Genomic DNA, 17,752 nt, shown 5'->3' with positions numbered 1-17,752 from the left:
CGCGTCGACCGACATGACGAGAGGTCAGAGGTTGTATCCTCGCCGAGAACGCCACGGCAACGACGTTAAAAAAAAAGAAAAAAAAAAGATTAGTGGTCCATTTTCACAAACACAGAAGTATGAATACAAAAAACAACAACGTACTTCTGATATATATATATATATATATATATATATATTAAAAAAAAAAAAAGAATAAAAATCAAGGTTTTTTGTGTTCCGATTGCACCAAGTGGTCTCCAGGTGATTTAACTCTGTCCGCTTGTCTTCTCTTCCTTTCGGCTCCGCATATCCATAAAAAAAAAAAAAAAAAGGAGCGAGCTAGTTTTCCCAGTCAGTGCACGGGAGGCCTTCGTCCTCCGACTCCGACTCGGAGTCCGGCGACGCCTCCTTGATTCTCCTCAGGGCCTCGTGGATGCTGCGGGTCAGAGCGTCGGCCGAGTGCGTGAAGCTCCTGGCGTGGCGCTGCTGCTCCGGCCGGGTCCGCACCTTCTTCAGCCGGACGCCCTGCCGGATCTGAGCCAGGATGTTGTCGCCGTCGTCGTCCGGGTCGGGGGCCAGGACTCGCAGCTCCGCCTTCCTCAGGTGGAAACAGCCGCGTTTGAGGGACGCCAGCACCTCGTCCATCGGGGAGCTCGCTGCGTTAAAAACACACAATGTGAAGACTTTTTAAATACCTGTTTAACGATACTGGCCAAAGTATTAAAGTATCACTGAAAAACACTTGCACCATTTAAATTTAAATGTTTTAAAAAGAATCTCCTCACCCCTCCTCCACGATGAGTCCAGCGAGGCCGTCTTCTTCAGCTTCTTCCTCGCCGTCTGCAGCTGACTGCTGTCAAAGAAGCGAGGGGAAAATGGAGCCAGCAGGGGAAGAGGGGAAGATTCGGACTCGCATTCGTGACGCCGCACTGGGCTGCGATTCCTCCCCCCGGCCTCGCCCTCCTGCTGGTCCTCTGAGGGAGGAAGAGGAGGAGGAGGCGGCGGAGGGGCAGGTGGTGGAGGAGGAGGAAGAGGACGCAGCGAGAGGAAAGGAGGCGAAGAGGAGTCCAGGTTATCGAGTCCGACCGTCGGTAAAGAGACGCCGTCGCGGCTGCAGGCGTCGGGCGTCGGAGGAGCGGAGAGTTCTGGGAGGTCGGAGACGCGGTCGGTCTGAACGCCGGCCGAGTGGGTGCCGTGCTGCTGACCGGCTCTCCTCAGACGCAACCGGCTGGACTTCAGGGTCACCTGGCCGGGATACCGCTGGTACCGAGAGATCAGACGCCAGGAGGTCAGTCACAAGTTCACGGCGCTCTCCAGACGGAGCCGAACGCGAGTGGATGTGTGAGCTTTCTCACCTGTTTGAGGCTGCGGAGGCGGTCCAGCGTGCGCTGCCTCTCCTGACTCACTCTGGCGTCGCTCTTGGCTTCGCCGTCTTCCTCCGCGTCCGCTCCCTGTGCAGGAAACAAGTTGGATTGTTCGGGGTGCGGGCGAGCTCTCGCGGCGCGGCTCATTAAACAACGCTGTGAAAGCGGTCACTTGAACTCGCACTAAAGAAACCATTACTGCCCCCCCCCCCCCGACCCTCCCCCTCTAGAACTCTCTTCCCCAACACCTCAGGCATTCCCCTCCTTTAAAGCCACCCTCATCTATTTAAAATCAGCTTTTAACCCGTGATGCTAACTTTTTACTGTTATAAATGTAATTTATATGCTTTGTATTTATTGTTATTAATTTTACCGTTTCTGTTTTTAGCATGTAAAGTGCCATAAAAGTACTTACAACTAAATGCATTATTATTAATAAAGGCCTTTACTTGCAGGAGAGTCAGTCGCTTTTTATGGTGTTTTCTTTCCCACTATTAATGGATAATCTCCATTTATTACACAAACGCATAAAACTAAATATGCTAATGCTTGTGAACTGAACGTAGCCGAGTCTTACCTGTTGCAGAGTCTGCAGGGAAACGTTGCTACCTTGTCGCTGTTTAATCTTTTGGTTGTGATTGACGATACAGATTTCCTGTTTAAAGAAAAAGAAAAAAAACGACGGATGTAAACGATGCTCTAAAAGTCTTCACGGAGACATCTTCATCACCATCATCATCGTCGTCGTCGTCCTCGCTGACCTTCTTGTTTTTGAGGTAGACTTTCTTGGCGGTGATGCGCCCCCTTCGGGCCTCGAGCTGCCGTGTCCTCTGCTGCAGGACGCCGATTTCTTCGTCTCTGAGGGGGGCCGTCGGGGTCGCGGGACCCTCTTCGCCCTTCATGGCATCGGGGCTCTCGAAGGCGTCGTAGTACACGACCTCGTCCTGTCGCTCTGGTACAATATCAGAACAGATCAGTTATAATCCAGCTCTATAAACTGTTAATGTTTAAGTTAAAAGTAAAATGTTTTGTTACTGTCTTCTTAAAAGGTTCAAGACATCGTACGTCTTTAAATGAGATTAAAGGAATACGTGTTTATGAATTACTCCTCTTAGTTTTCTCGCATGCCTCCGCAGTGAACAGAGAATTTGATATTTTATTCATTAACGGTCCCCGATAAATAAACGCAAACAACCCGAACCAGACGCTCACCTGTCGTTTGCCTGCGGAGGCTCTGCAGCTGCGCGGTGAGCAGCAGCTCCTCGCAGCGCAGCACCTCGGCCTGGATGTCGTACAGCTGCAGCTGCAGCTCGTAGTACAGCTCCTCCAGCTGGTCCAGGCGCAGCATGGCGTCCTCGCCGCCTCGCAGACTCTGCATCTAGGAGCACAGACGCACAGTTGCATCGCTCTGGTAACCACAGACTGGAGGGGGCCTGCCACAAGGCATTGGGGGGGGGGGGGGGTCTCATGTATTTACACATGTACAGCAAGTGTCAATGCCAATGAGTCATTTCCACTGTTACAGCAGGATGTTTTTCACTGCACTGCAGGATGTCTGAGCCATGAGGTCAGCCATGAGGTGTTTGTCACTCACTCTTGTTATTGCCAAGTTGGAGGAACTTGTACTAAATATTTCCATTTTAGAACAATAATAATAATAATAATAATAATTCATACTTCTACTACATTTTGGAAGACATTATATTTTGTACTTTGCAGATTCAGATTAGTAATAAAATTAAATATGAATCAATGTATTAGTTATGATTTATAATTATAGATTAAACTCCCTGGCAGTATATGTAGTAGTTAGAAAGAGCAATAACTATAATCCAGTAAATTAATATACAGTATATTATTCTGATATGGGCCCCTCTGCATAATTAGGACTTTTGGTATAAGTATTTGATGCCAATACTTTTACCAAAGTAAGACTTCTACAGAGTATTTCTACACCGTGGTACTGCCCCTATGTAAAAGATCAACGCACTTCTTCCATCACCGGTCATCGTGGCTTCTGACGAACTCACTATAGTGTAAAAAGCTTTTTAAAGAACACACGTTGCTCCTCATCTTCATCAGTGAAGTGTACCTCCTCCTTCAGGCCGTGTTTCCTCTGCTCCAGGCAGATCTCCTTGGCCCTCATGAGCTGCAGCGTTTCTTTGGATGCGGCGTACTGCAGCCGCTCCATGCGCTCCACGGCCGCCGCCCACGCCGAGTTGCCGAACTTCTTCTGGTCGGCGCGCATCCGCTCGTGCAAAGCTGCAAACACAAATAACGCTATTGTCAGAAATGGACCATCATCATCATCATCATCATCATCAATTAAAAATGGCAACTATTTTTGATAATCAAATCATTATGTTCCTGCTGTCAGTTTCTCCAATGAGAGACGGACAGAATATCGTTGGGTTTTGTACGATTTATTCAGAAAAAGGCCACCTTCATATTTGACTGCATCTTTCATTATTTTCTAATGAACCCGCGATCGACTAATCGCAGACTAATTAACAGATTAATCAAAAAGGAAATAACTGTTAGTTGCTGCCCTTAAAATGGAAAATAAAGCAGCGTTTAGTGCACATTTAACTGGAGGTAAGTGAAACCGGTTTCACGTCTAAACAGAAATATGTTGACCTGTTTCCGAACATTTCATAGCCAAGTCGGTTTTTAGGATTAAAATACTTCTGGAGGAAGGAGGGACTTGTAGAAATCTCTTTGGTATGCGAGAGGTTGGAAAGCTGAGACTGGGACTGTTTTATTATTTTTTTTAAAACCATAGTTGGAGCGTTAAGTGCACTTCTTCATGGAGCATTACACAGGGGTCAAAAGGTCACAGCAAAGACAAAAGACTCTTTATAAAAAGCCTCCTTTCACAACGCGCTTACCTTTCTGCGCCCGGGTCGTGGTTTCAAAGAACTTGACGGTCAGGTCTTGTATGGAGAGCACGGCGGCGTGAGCCTTCTTCTGCCACTCCTCTTCCTCTTTCCTCAGGCCCTCCACTCGACGGGGACCCAGGCGCTCCGTCTCCAGGGAGATCTGATGGGGGGGGGGCGGGGGGGGTCAAAGCAGGTCATTCAAGCCGACCATTATAGGAGGTATACTGCAACATGACAAAAGTTTGTAGTCATAGTTTTCTTCCCCTCCTATTATTATTATTATTATTATTATTAATAATCTTACATTGCTTTGGTGGATAATCAAGTTTTAAGGAATGTAAACAGGAAGTAAAATGAATTCAGTGAGTCAGCTGTGGACATTTTATAGTCTGAACCGATTGCGGCTAAATACTGACTCAAATAGCTGGATCAGGTATCCGATACAATTGATTAATAAATTCAGTACATTTATACCCATAAATATATATATATATATAAGTATATATTTGTTACACTTTGTTTGACAAAGTTAGGAAAGCCTGACGGTGTCCTACACATAAAAGAATGACCCCTTCACGTCACACCGTATCTTTGCCTCACCTCTTCTCCTGAAAACCTTCTGGTTCAGTACAGTTTACTACAGTGGTCGGTGTAATACCAGCGCATTACAGCAGATGGCGGTAATATTGATGTTGAGAGTGAACACTAACCCAGTAGTCCTGCTGGACAATCAATAAATAAAGAAACCGAATCTCTGATAACAAAAACTCTGAATACACCGTGGCATGAGTTCATGTTAAGTGGCAAAACATCACACGTCAACCAGAGTTCACTCTTCACCAGCTCGGGTCAGACCATGTGGAAAAAAAGAGTTTGAAATGGGGGGGGGGGGTGAAAAAGCAATGCCACGTGGTGTCCTGAACCCCCGCCTCAAGGAACACAATGTACATAAGCGGATTAACTCCTTGTGAGGGCCTCGTGCACTTAAGGCTGTGCACTAATATCTCAATGTGAAACAGATGCGTGTAGGTGCTCAAAAACTAAAAACACCCACAAACCTCAAATGCCTCAATTTGTGTCAGCTAGCATACGTTCTTTTTACAGTATGTGTGTGTGTGTGTGTGTGTGTGTGTGTGTGTGTGTGTGTGTGTGTGTGTGTGTGTGTGTGTGTGTGTGTGTGTGTGTGTGTCTGCACGTGAGGCTCAAGAACAGGGAGTGGTTTTTAGGGTGAACCCGTGGAGGACAGATTACGTCAGAAACCAGAAAGAAAAAAAAAAAAAAAAAAAAGTCTGTAAATTAGGAATGAGTGGAGTAAAAAAGAAAAAGAAAATATAAACTCAAAAACCCAGTGAGTGAGCTCACTGTTCAGGGCTCCTTGAACAGAAAGCATACAGTACCTGGAGTTCATCTCAGCATTAACATGCAGAGATGCTCTGAAAAAGTGAAAAGAGTTTAAAATATCACACAAACACCGGACTGAATAAAAAAAAAAAAAATTAAAAAAAGATGATGGAATATCACGTAAAAAGGCATTTTACCTCTCACCTGTCACCTGCTGCTGTTGCTCAGTTCCGGCCTCATGAATAACACACAATGTGAGCACCATTCGTTCATTAACTCATAATGGGGAAGGGAGGGGGGGGGGGGGGGCAACCGTGAGGTGTGATTTCCTTTTAACACCTCTTGGTTGACAAAACACAGACGTGTCAAACGCTCTGAATATAGAAGTGAGGTCAGTTCTCGTCTGGTTAAAACAGTGTGAGATACTAGGCAGTGATTATCAGGCATGTGTGTGTGTGTGTATGTGTGTGTGTGTGTGTGTGTGTGGGTGTGTGTGCGTGTGTTGAGCTTCACTGAAGGTTAGCAGCAAATATTCTCCTCTCATTAAAAAGTCCATAACAAAACAAAAACAATGGGGTTTTGTCTGCGTCTCCAACCGCTGATATACATCTCGTCCCATAGAGTTCCATTGTTGGGGCCAAGAAATGATTAAAAACACATCAATGAGCCTCACTGTTGCACCGAGTGACCCGTTCCTTCATTAATATGAATGCACACTTGTGGCTTATTTTTTTTTGACTCGTCCCACATTCAACGTCCTGCTCATGGAAACGCCAACAAGGGCTCCAAATGTGGATTAATCCGCCTCCGATAGTCGTCTCCAACAAATGCACCATTATGTACCGTTTAAGAGACGTTCGCTGGACGTCTTTTTAAGAAATGAGACCATATGTTTGTGAGATGTATGTGTTCAGAGGAAGGTTTTGACACATTGTCTTTTCATGAGATAAGGCCTCTCTGGGCAGGTGATGACGTCATCACATAAACATCTGGAGCCGTCTTACCTCCACCTCTCATTCATGAAACCTTTGTATTCATAATTAGAAAATGTCTGGGTTGAGTCTGCTTCATCATGTACATTACAATACACAGAGAATTCAGATTTATAAGCAGTCTGAACTATTTATTTGATGATTAGGAGCGGAAGAAATTGATCAATTAGTTGATGAACCGAAAAAAAAGACGTCAGCTTAAAAAGGTACGTTTAATTATTTGAGGAAATAAGTTGACTAACCCTAGAATATTTATTTAATCAATTGAGTCACGATGTATTTAATTAGAAAAGCTCGCTCAAAATAAACATTTCAGGAGCACTATAATGTAATTCAGGCATTATTTACCTCATGTGAGAGTTATAAATGAGAGTACATGTCGACAGCTGGGAGGTGAACACAGCAGTTGCCATGACAATCGTCTCCATGTAACAAAACGCAGTTGCAACGGTAACTGGAGCTCGCCGCGGGACAAAAAAAAAAATAAGTATCCCAGACGCTTTACAGAGAGAAACCACATTTCTAATTCACGACTGCCCTCTGACCCCCGCAGGCAAACGGGACACCGACACCGACACCGCCCAGAGAGCCCGACACGGCCGCCCAACGACGCCCCGTTCACCGACGCACTCGACACCCTTTGTTGAGGATTCATTCAGGTGAGCGGTTCATTCACGGCTCCGTCTGCTCCGTCACCCTCTGAGTCAGTAAAGTTGTAAGTTATAGTTATAGACAAGAGATTCAATTTTACTGTGAAGCTGAAACGCCAATTTTTTTTAAATCATTGATTTAATTTATAAAAAGAAAAATCTCAAGTTTCAACTTCTCTATTTGGGAGGATTTTCCACTCATCCTTGTTGTACGTTATAATAATAATAATAACAATAATAAAAGCAAAAAAAGTACATGTTGGAAACAGGATTAAAACATGCCAGGACAGCAATAGAACAAATCAAATAAAACAATAATATTAACAGTTTGATGTTTTAAAATCAAGAAACGTGAAGGTTTCGATGGACACTTCTCTATTTTCGGACATTTTATAGATCATAAAATTAACCAAGAAAATAAAAGATCCCTCGATAATTTAATTAATCATTAGTTATAGCACTAAATCACTGTAAAGCTCAACCTGTGTAGCATATGAATACGACCCACAGCTAACAAACCCGTCTCAACCTCCTGAGCAACGTTTCCTCTTCTAGTTGATTTGAATCTCCGGCTTTTCTTTTTTAAGTTTGAAGCACTTTGTCTGCTTTCCAACTTCCTTGTGCCTCTCCGTGTGTTTTCACACGAGCAAATGAGGTCAGGACGGCCTGTAGGCCCAAATCAACTTAGAATGGTCCTCCTCGCATCAACACTGAGACATTAAGGAGGATGCAAACTGTATGTAAATTACAGGTCACAAAAAGATCCCCGGGCTCATCAGCTTGGGAGAAACCAACCGCCTGTGCCGGCGTCAAGGACTCATTTGCATGCAGCTTTGTTCCCAGCCGTTGGATCGCCCCGGGGGAGCAGGCGGTAGAAGTGGAAACTTTTTTTTTTTTCTTCAGATGTTCAGATGCTCCGCAAAAGCACGTCCAAAACAAGCAGGACCGGATGGGGGTTGCACACCTCCATTCGTGATTTGAACCGTTTCCGGCAACTCGCAAGACACCTGATTTTTAGCCTCCAGTGTGTGTTCTGCACACTGCGATTCCCACAATGCAACTGCAAAGTATCTTTTATCAGACGCCCTGCGGCCTCCTAAACATCCGCTTCTCTCCAGTTTTGTATTGAGGGCTGCAGAGAGAGAAGATGGCTCTCTAGGAAGCTTTTACATAACTGAACCATTAATAATTACATTATAAAATATAGATTTCTAACACATCTTTGACAACGTCAGCAACTCAAGTTTTATAGATTTGTCGATTAAATCAACCCTTTTTTTGGGGTTTTTTTTTGGTCGCTCAAAACAAGCAACAAATGGAGCTCTATGACACAGAGGAAGAAGTTTTATATTTTTAATATGCACACTCTACTTGTTAGTAAATACGATTATTGGTGTTTTTAGGACCAATCCTTAAAGAAGAACCGCTCCATACATCTCTAAATGTAGAGCAGCACCCGCCCCAATAACCTAAATACCATCATAGTGCAACACACACAAACACACACATAGTCACTTGTGTTTGTCGGTGATGACACGACGCAGGGTGAGCGAGCTGTGCGAGGAATGTAGTTTAGAGACGGGAAAGTTCTCACAACAGAAGACTGAAGAGACTTCAGAGAGAGAAGACAGCGTGTGTCCAGTTGCACAGCACGCGATACTCTTAAAAACACAATCAAATGTTCCGCTCTTATTATTTCTTGCCGTGCGATAAAGCTTGTTATCTTTGCCTCTCGACCGGCGTTCTCCTCTGTTGTGTGTGTGTGTGTGTGTGTTCTTTGACTGGATTGGACTCCACCTTGAAATGGACACACCTGAACACAGCGGGGGAGCTGGGGGGGGGGGGGGGGAGTAGAGTTACTCGAGTTACAAAAGTCTGAAATCAATCCCTGTTCACATCGCGTCATTTAATTTGGATGTCCTGTTCTAATATTAGAAAAAGAACAGCGTTGTGTACGTTACTTTCTGCTGCCAATCCCATGAAGCAAAGCATGTTATTGGATGTCATCGTGATAAAGATTCACATCTGTATTCTCTTATTTATGCCCAATGACTACTCAGACTGTGGGAAAGACGTGAGGTAAAGATCCGGAGCGAGGTGAAAGGGACAAGGTGCATGTTGGTGATCTGAATACGACAACAGGAAGTGGTTTAGCGCTAACTGGGTCTAGTGTGATGCACGTCATTTCAGATTCAGAGTGATTTATATATCAATAGAAACGTCCGTAAATCAGTTTGGAAATAATAGAAGAAAAAAAAGACGCTCCTTCTAAAAATCAGAACTGCAGCTCATGGGAGGCAATTAAAAAGCACAGCTTCCTGGTATTTGAGTCAACATAGTACTCCTCCACAGAGTCATAACCCAGTCAAATCTGAGCACACAGACATGACACACATTTGTGTGTAGTGCGACTTTCTGGGGAGGACAACATTTTGATGTGCAGCGCACATTAACATCCATAAATCTGCTCAGGAGTCACAGGGAGAAAAAAAAAAAAAAAGGACGGCCCCCTTAAGACACTGAAGAACTTGCCTCAGTATCATCACGGTTTTAGGTGTTCTTCAGTATCAAAAGTGATGGGGTAAGAGAGTCAAGTAAATAAAATAAATTTGACAAAATGAAACATTATATTGAGGAAACCTCTGCTATAGAGTAAACTAAGCAATAATACAGCAAATTCTGCTGTTGCATTTCAATATTATCAAATGCATTTGTGCATCAATGATTTAAGTGTAAGAAACGCATTCCTGACGGGGTCAATAAGTACAAGTGTGACCGTCGACTCAACCAGGCATGCGTTAGGACATCAACCTGCTGGATTTACTTCCCCTTTCAAACCTCTAATGAAGAAAAACAAAAGATGGAGTGGAGAAAGAGTGTGGAAAACAGAAGAGTGTGCTGAGGCTGCAGAATTACTGAGTGGTTTAGTGGCTGCGGTGATAATACTTATGCTGGTGGGTAAGCCGCTCTGGGTGGAGGGGAAAGCCTCTCTGGCTGATCCCCTTCCCTCCACGCAGCCTACAGATGCACAGCTACATGCCGGCTACTACACCACCACCATCATCATCATCATCATCATCATCATCATCGTCACGGCAACTAATGTCATTGCAGTGGGCTTAGGGGGCTCAATAGAGGACATTACCATGCACTGGTTCAGGGCTTGTTTCAAAGCACCAACCATTGCTTTTAAAACCACAAGAATAGCATTGTAGGTGGTGGAGTATAATGTAGTAGATAGGCGGTCAAAGGGTGCTCCAGGACAGACCAGCTAACCATCTACAGCTTAAAATCAAGCCTGAAAACAGATGGTATTTGTATCGGCGCGTGCGTGTGTGTGCGTTACCTTAATCTGCTGTCTGCGCAACATGGCCAGTTCCCTCATGTCCCTGAAAGGCTGGAGCAGGTAGTGGTAGAGCTGAGTCGTAGCCTCCAGCAGCTGTCCGTACGTCTCGTCCTCCTCCGAGTACACCTGCAGCAGCTCCACCATGCTGTCCATGGCTTTGTGTTTGTCCAACACCTGGGACAAAACAACAACAACAACAACATGCATGTCGAGATGAAAAGACGTAGCGGGGAAATGGGAGCAGAGATCCACCGCATATTCTACTTAAATGTTAAAAAAGGGACAAATAATGTTCTTATAGTCAACAAATCCCATGAAAAGGCAACAATGTGTTAGTCCGTCTCTTAACACGTTCTGACTTCCCTACTCTGACTTTGGCTTTTGGCTCCTACTGAAGACATAAAATAAAGAAAAGAGGCACCCTTTTTTTCTTTAAAAAGGCTCCATCATATCCTTAAAAACAGTTGCGCACTCTGTTTAAGTATTTCTTTAAAAAGCAAAATGCCAAAGGTCCACTGGCTCCAGGTTCTAAAATTAATCTATGGTAGTAAACTGAATATGTTGGGGTTTGGACTGTTGGTGGCGAGGGAAAAAAAGACTTGGAGAAAGTAATCTTCAGAAGGAATAATCCAAATAATTGTCAGTTGCAGCTCTAGTTTAGTCCTTTGTTGACCATCAGCAGGAGTTTCCTCTAAACACAGCCAACCGAGAAGAAATTCAATATATTGTCAAATGCACAACACAAGAGCCTATTTATTAGTGTGTTATAAATAAAACTGTGCTGTGATGCTAGCTTTCACAATGTCAATAGAAGAACTGGATTGTATTGTTCAGTGAATCCAATTCATGATTACAATCCTAAACAAGTATAAAAATCCATACCTAATCTATGAAAGTTGGAGATCGGAGTGTGGGAGAGTCTGTGTGGTCAGTAACTAAATCATAAAATATATCGTTGGAGTGTATCACAATGAGAATAAACTGTTGCCGATTCGTACCATATGTCCTGCCGTCCACAGACTGCTCATTGTTCGCGAGATAAACGCTATAAAAAAACGCTATTGTACACACAAACACAATTCATCTCCCAGCTCTTAGAAACCAGTGGCTCCAATTCACAAGGAAAACAATGCGTCTCCTTCACTTGGGCCTCGGATAATATTGAAACGTGCCGCCACCCAAATAATCGTCCGAAGCGGTGGATAAAGTGCTCTTCTCTCTGCGAGGAGCCATAGATATGAATAGAGACTCTTATATTTACTCCGGGCTGCTTTTCCAAAGCCCTCCACGTTGAGGGATAGACACTGCACGATTCAGCTCCAAACACTGCTCCCACTGTTTACCTTGGCCCTGCGTTTCCCTGGTAACCACTGACCGACTGCATGCCCCTGCAGTCGCTGCTCGCCAGGAAGCCCCCCCCCCGGGCTAAATGAGCCGACTCCTGCCTGGGCACGAGCTACAAGCTACAAAGTGTTATCATGTATATACCGGTGAGACCCTTACTCATACAAGTGGTGGAATAAAGAAATCTCAGACACCGGATTCTCTTTCACTACTTCCTTTGAAGACAGAGACGTTTTTGTTGGTATAATGCAACATGTCCTGCTGTAATGTTATTAACATAGTCAAATCATGTTGTTGATGAAAAGGAAAGAAGCCTGAGGGCCTGTGATTGCTTGATGAGTCTGCAGCAGCAGGGCTACCTGTCTTAATTAGAGCCAAAACAATGATTTGACTAATTGATGAATTACGTCATCTTCAGCTGTTTTTAAATATTTTTTTCCCCTCAGCAAAAATGCCCAACGGTGCTGAACCGGAGTGGATGAATTGGGTGTGGAATACATCTGAAAATTATCCGATACATAATCAAGGACAACAGATTAAGTATGAGCACAACGAATATTAGGCTGATGACTCCAGAAGTGAGCGAGATAAACCGTGGACCAACGATCAAACGCGTAATCCACCCACAGGTTTAATAAATCAGCAGATTACTAGATAATTGAAATGATCGTTAGCGGCTGCCCCAGTTTTAACGCGTGGTTGAACTTCACTCATGCGATGTTGAGAGTTGGCAGGTTCAGTGCGGTGGAAGTGAAGAGAAGTCGCATCGTTCCACAAAGTTCGGTCATCAAAATGAATGTTTTCCGAGCAAACTGTGAAGAAAATTAGTTATTATAAAAAAAATTTAAAAAAAAGGTTGTCAAGATAAATATTTGACATTCTTAACGTCAAGAGTGCAAAATTGATTGTAATCATCTCTCACTCTTCCAACTTATTTAAAAGACGTCATTCAAATATACACGACGGCGTATGGCGAGCACTCCACAGTGCAATGAGTATATAATTAAAAAAAGAGTGATATGAACTACAATATTACACTTAACTACAGACACGTAAGCATTATCATTAGTGCCAATTCATCCAGTGCCTTTTAATTGAAGTCTCTCACACGAGGAAAACGCCTCGACACCGTTTAACAGCTCTGAGTGAACCGAATGCTATTTCGGAGACATGGATGCTAAAGGGGAATAGCAGTTAGCTTAAGGAACTCAATAGCAAGGCTCTTTTTGCAGAGCTGCCAGCACATGTGAGTCAAGTGGGTTAAATCTTCACCGTGTTAAATGCTTTTTGCATTAATGGTAACAGCAAAAGGGTAAAGTGCACACACTATTACAGCCGTCGGCTCAAAGATAAATAAATGTGTCGGCACACACAAACAATGAATCATGCAATGTAAACAAACTAAAGCTTGAAATGTTGTCCCCACAAAGCCACAGTGCGGTGGACTGATCCCACAGCGACGTCAGCGGCACACTCAGCGTGACTAGTGACAGTAAAATGTGTAAAGAGCGAGAAATTAAAGTCTGAGATATTAGTCGATAAACGCTTAGCTATTCGGCAGAAAATGTAGAATACAACAACACTTATGACAAGCGCAGAAATGCCCAAAATGTTCCAGCTTTATAAATACGACTGAGCTGGTTTTCCTTGTTGTTGTTTTTCCTAACAGTGAACTGATTGTTGTTTTGGTTTTGTTGCACAAGACATTTAAATGTATCAACTTAAAAAAAAAAAAGGTGTGGAAACTAATCAGCAGATTAATTGATAATGAAAATAATTGCTGCAGTCTTAAATGTGTATTAGCAGCTTTTACACGCCGGGTGCCTCCTTACCGAATTCCCCATTAGTGTGTTATGTCCCATCGCAGACATCTTAGAAGCTAGAACTGTGAATTTGAGTCCTTATTTTTGTTAATTACTTTTGGCAGTCGATAATAAATGGTCTCGGCAATTTATTGCGCCATCGTACGGTGTAAGAAGCCTTTCAATCATTATATTTCGTCTTTGAGTTACAATTTAGGATTCCTAACTTGGGTAATCCCGTACTTAAAAAGGGAGGTCTGTAAAAGCTAAATTAATATCCTAAAATAAGACTTTTCAGTGCATCTGTATAAGACTGGACTTCACGGTTTACAAAAGTCTGGTTTGACCATGCTGCGTTACTTTATCCACCCGCCCCCTCATCACACAATAACAACTACAAAGCAAAGCCATTCTATTAACTATTAGTAACTATTAGCTTGCAACGTGTCTGGTTGACCGTCGGAGAGCCTAATTCAGTTTAAACAACAAGATAAGGGAAAACAAGTCTCTGGTCAACGATTGACAAGATACACGCCCGACGTCTGTGGAAGGTTTTCAACCACCGGTCTGTCTTTGTGTATATTTGGTCTTAGCTTGGCTAATCTTGGCTTAGATTGGGGCGGCACTTTGTGATTAAACACACCACAGTGATTCTCCATCTGCTCCATACACGCCAAACCACCAGGGTCCCGAAAATACACCACCAAGTAATGCTCACCTTATACTTTTCTCTTATCACATAATATATTAAGTCTACACGGTACATTAGAGCGTACTCTGATGATTAATTATTACACATGTACACTCCTTAACAACATATCATTAAATCAAGAGTAAACCTTTTCAGTGCAGGTCAGCACTTTTAATTATATCACCTACAGTCAAGATGTATTTAGTAGAAGGAAGATGGAGAAACATCTAATAAAACAGACCTGTACTAAGATTTATTTTCTGTCCATCTAAAAATCTTTGAAATCATTAAATAGGTTCAAAATAGAGAATCAACCAGGTTTTCGCGCTCCAACGAGCCGACAGTCGGAAGAAAAACTGGCACCCATTTGTCGGACAACCTTTTTTTGCAATACATGATACCAAACTTTGGATCTTGGGCCGTTGCTCAGACAAAACCAGACATTGTTCACTATTTTCTGACAGTTGTCACTGCAGCCCCACTAGATTTTAGAAACCATATCTATTTGTGTCACTTTAATAAAAACCAGGTGCAGCAACATTGGTCACCATCTGCTTCTGAGCTCTGTCATTAAGTAATCTCTTCCTGGTTGGGTTAAGTCCCGAATCATTCAGCTGAACAAAAACAATAGAGGTGAACGACTCTCCCTGAGGCTTTGTCGTCTCTAAAAATAGTAACTGTGATCATGACTTTATGTGTTGAGAAAATCCTCCTACTTCTTCAGCTAAATACACTCTTTAAAAAGCCTCTTGGGTGAGCCGGAAAATGCCTCGTCACAAAGCTGAATATGAGGCAATGCTGTAGATTAAACTAGCAAACCGTATATATAAAAAGGAGTTTATAAAAGAACTTTTACATAGTTTCACGATGTAGTATTAGTATTTTTATTTGAGTAAAGGATCTGAATACTTCCTCTACCACTTAATATGTCACATTCGCTGCAGACATATATACAAAAATACTTCAGCTTCCCCGACACCTTTACAGCTGCCTTTAACACTTGAAACAATCTCAACAGCTGTGACACACCATGTCTGTAACTCCCCCCTCTAGTTGTTCTCCTATTATTATTATTTTTATTGTACTCCCTTTAAACTGTTCAGCCAAGTAGATTGAGATGTCTGACCAGACCAGATCATATTACAAGGTCTGTGACTGTGCAGCAACAGATGGTAGATCACAGGGGGGTAGGGGGGGACAAAGGAAGAGGAGGAGAATAAGCGGACTATGAAGCACAATTATGCTGTGAAAAACCATGTTCTTTAAGGGGGCGGCGGTTGACCCTTCCCATGTGATCTAGAGCTGTAAAATGTGGTTTTATAAACATCAAGCACCAAAAGATTCCCATCACACCCGCATCTCATTCAAACCAAATGAAAACACAAGTTAATTTACCTCTTGCATGCTTCTTTTGGCCCTCGCCACAGCATCTTCGTAGCCCTTCTGCCTCAGCTCGCTCAGGCTCTCGTAGTACTCATCAGTGTCCTCGCTCCCGGAGAAAAGCACCTCAGAGAGGATCTTCCAGCCGCAGGTGTCCAGCGCGTGACCCAGGTACACCTGCAGCTGGTAGCACAGGGCTTCGGTCTCCCCCTGCGACACCTCGGCGACGACACCCCCGAAGAGCAGCGACCACACGCCGGACTGCTCCTCCGGGAAGGAGGGCAAACACGGCTCCAAGTCCGAGTTGACGGAGCACAGCTGAAGGTGGGCCGCCCTCAGGTCCTGGAAGGAGAACAGGCCGGCCCAGCTGAAGTCCTCACGCCCGCTGCCGTCGCCGTCCTCTGGGTCTCCATCATCCGGGGAGTCCAGGAGCTCGATATCTATCACCTTTGGTATCACAACATCCCAGGAGCCCAACGCGGGGCCGACGCACTCGGACGACTTTAAACCGCCGGGTTTTAAAGCATTGTTATCCCCAACAATAGTCTTTATCGTGGGCTTTCCTTTCGGGACAGAGTGCGGTCTAACTTTACCCGCGTGACAGACTTCATCTTTCCTACTTTTCGCGTGTTTTTCTACCGCGGGGGCACCGGGCGGCGGAAGGAGCGGGTCCAGGAGAAAAGTAGTCCGCCTCTGGACGGTTCTGTTGTGGCAGGTTATGGCGAACTTTCCCTCGACAACGTTCCAGGCCACGATGAAGACGAATTTGTGCCTCTCTTTTTCGTCGAAGACCCTCGGACGGACGGACACCCATTCGGCCTCCAAGTTATCCTCCATCGTGAATGACATCTCATATAAAATAACCCCCCCCCCCTTAAAAAAGATTACGAGAGCTAAAAAAAAAAAATATTCTGACGTCACGGCTAACGGCTCTATTGCTAGCTAGCTGACGTCATCCATAAAAGTGAGGTTTGTTTACAACAACAAAAAAGTAAAACAACCGACGAAATAAATTAAACGGTGACACAAAGGAGGTCCCGGCTTTGTGTTTAACCGTTGCCACTGGCGCGCGCGCAGCGGACGGATTTGGAGGGGGGGGGGGGGGTATCCAGACGTGAAGAAGTTCAGTTGGCCGCACGCGCGCGGATACAGCGGCGGAAAGTCGGCTCCGCAATGACGGTTGTTGTCATCGTGTCACATGCCTGTTTACCTGTTTACCTGTTTACTTGCCACCACACACACACACACACACACACTCACCCCCCCTGACGACGCTCGTTCTCAGTTGAAACAAACGCTGACTGTGTCGCTCTTTGTCCGCGAGCAGACAATGCGGTCGCGCGGCTCGAGCTCTCTGTGTCACGTGTGAGCTTCTGTTTACAAGCAGACAAGGTGCGTGCGTGTTGTCAAATCCGGGGAGGGATTTAACTGGTGCACGGTGTTGCGTTCAGAATCCGTGGTGAGAATAAGAAATAACAGCGATTAATGACGCGATCAGAAATACTTTTAAAGAAGTGAAAGTCTTAGCACGAAATGCAATTCTTTGCATTTGGCAATACTTCTACCACTTTAGTATTTAAGTTATTGTTTGATAAGTAGTACGTAGTTATTTTGCTCATATATGTTATGTTATAAATATATTTAAATGTAATTATTTTTGCTCGTTTTACTTTAAACTATTACTACTATATATACAAACGTTGACTACTATGTATATATTATATATATGTATATATTATAATATATATATTTGTATATACATAATAGACAGGACTAGGTGTATATGAATATAATAGATATATTAAAACGTCTATAAACAAGTCTATAAACGATCACCTTTGAAGCATGAAGAGGAAGCACATTTGTCCCATGTAACCTGAAGGCAGCACAACAGTCCCTTTAAAAGGAGAGTTTATTAAACAAAGCGAAATGCAAAGGATTACAATACATCCGCATAAATTAGTTTTCTTATTCTATAATG

The 17,752-nt window shown here is 43.8% G+C and overlaps 1 protein-coding gene across 1 annotated transcript; it reads right to left on the bottom strand.

Annotated features, from left to right (window-relative positions):
* Nucleotides 1-302: 302 nt before the first annotated feature.
* On the bottom strand, nt 303-17,157 carry jmy (junction mediating and regulatory protein, p53 cofactor). Its single transcript, XM_034547021.1, has 10 exons — nt 15,787-17,157; nt 10,555-10,728; nt 4,235-4,385; nt 3,439-3,608; nt 2,559-2,724; nt 2,108-2,298; nt 1,924-2,001; nt 1,338-1,433; nt 768-1,242; nt 303-638 (listed from the first exon to the last, which is right to left on the bottom strand). The coding sequence occupies exons 1-10, from the start codon at nt 16,618-16,620 to the stop codon at nt 322-324; spliced, it is 2,652 nt and encodes an 883-aa protein (XP_034402912.1). The 5' UTR covers nt 16,621-17,157; the 3' UTR covers nt 303-321.
* Nucleotides 17,158-17,752: the final 595 nt, after the last annotated feature.

The sequence above is a fragment of the Cyclopterus lumpus genome, chromosome 12, assembly GCF_009769545.1.
Source record: "Cyclopterus lumpus isolate fCycLum1 chromosome 12, fCycLum1.pri, whole genome shotgun sequence".
Classification (NCBI taxonomy): Eukaryota; Metazoa; Chordata; class Actinopteri; order Perciformes; family Cyclopteridae; genus Cyclopterus; species Cyclopterus lumpus.
This window is presented reverse-complemented; position numbering and strand designations above follow the sequence as displayed.

Excerpts from the sequence above, each read along its gene's own strand:
- jmy (XM_034547021.1), bottom strand. The coding sequence starts at position 16,620 with ATGTCATTCACGATGGAGGATAACTTGGAGGCCGAATGGGTGTCCGTC. Across the intron at positions 2,725-3,438 it reads AACACGGCCTGAAGGAGGAG|ATGCAGAGTCTGCGAGGCGG; the intron begins GTACACTTCACT and ends CTGTGCTCCTAG. Across the intron at positions 1,434-1,923 it reads CCCTGCAGACTCTGCAACAG|GGAGCGGACGCGGAGGAAGA; the intron begins GTAAGACTCGGC and ends TTTCCTGCACAG.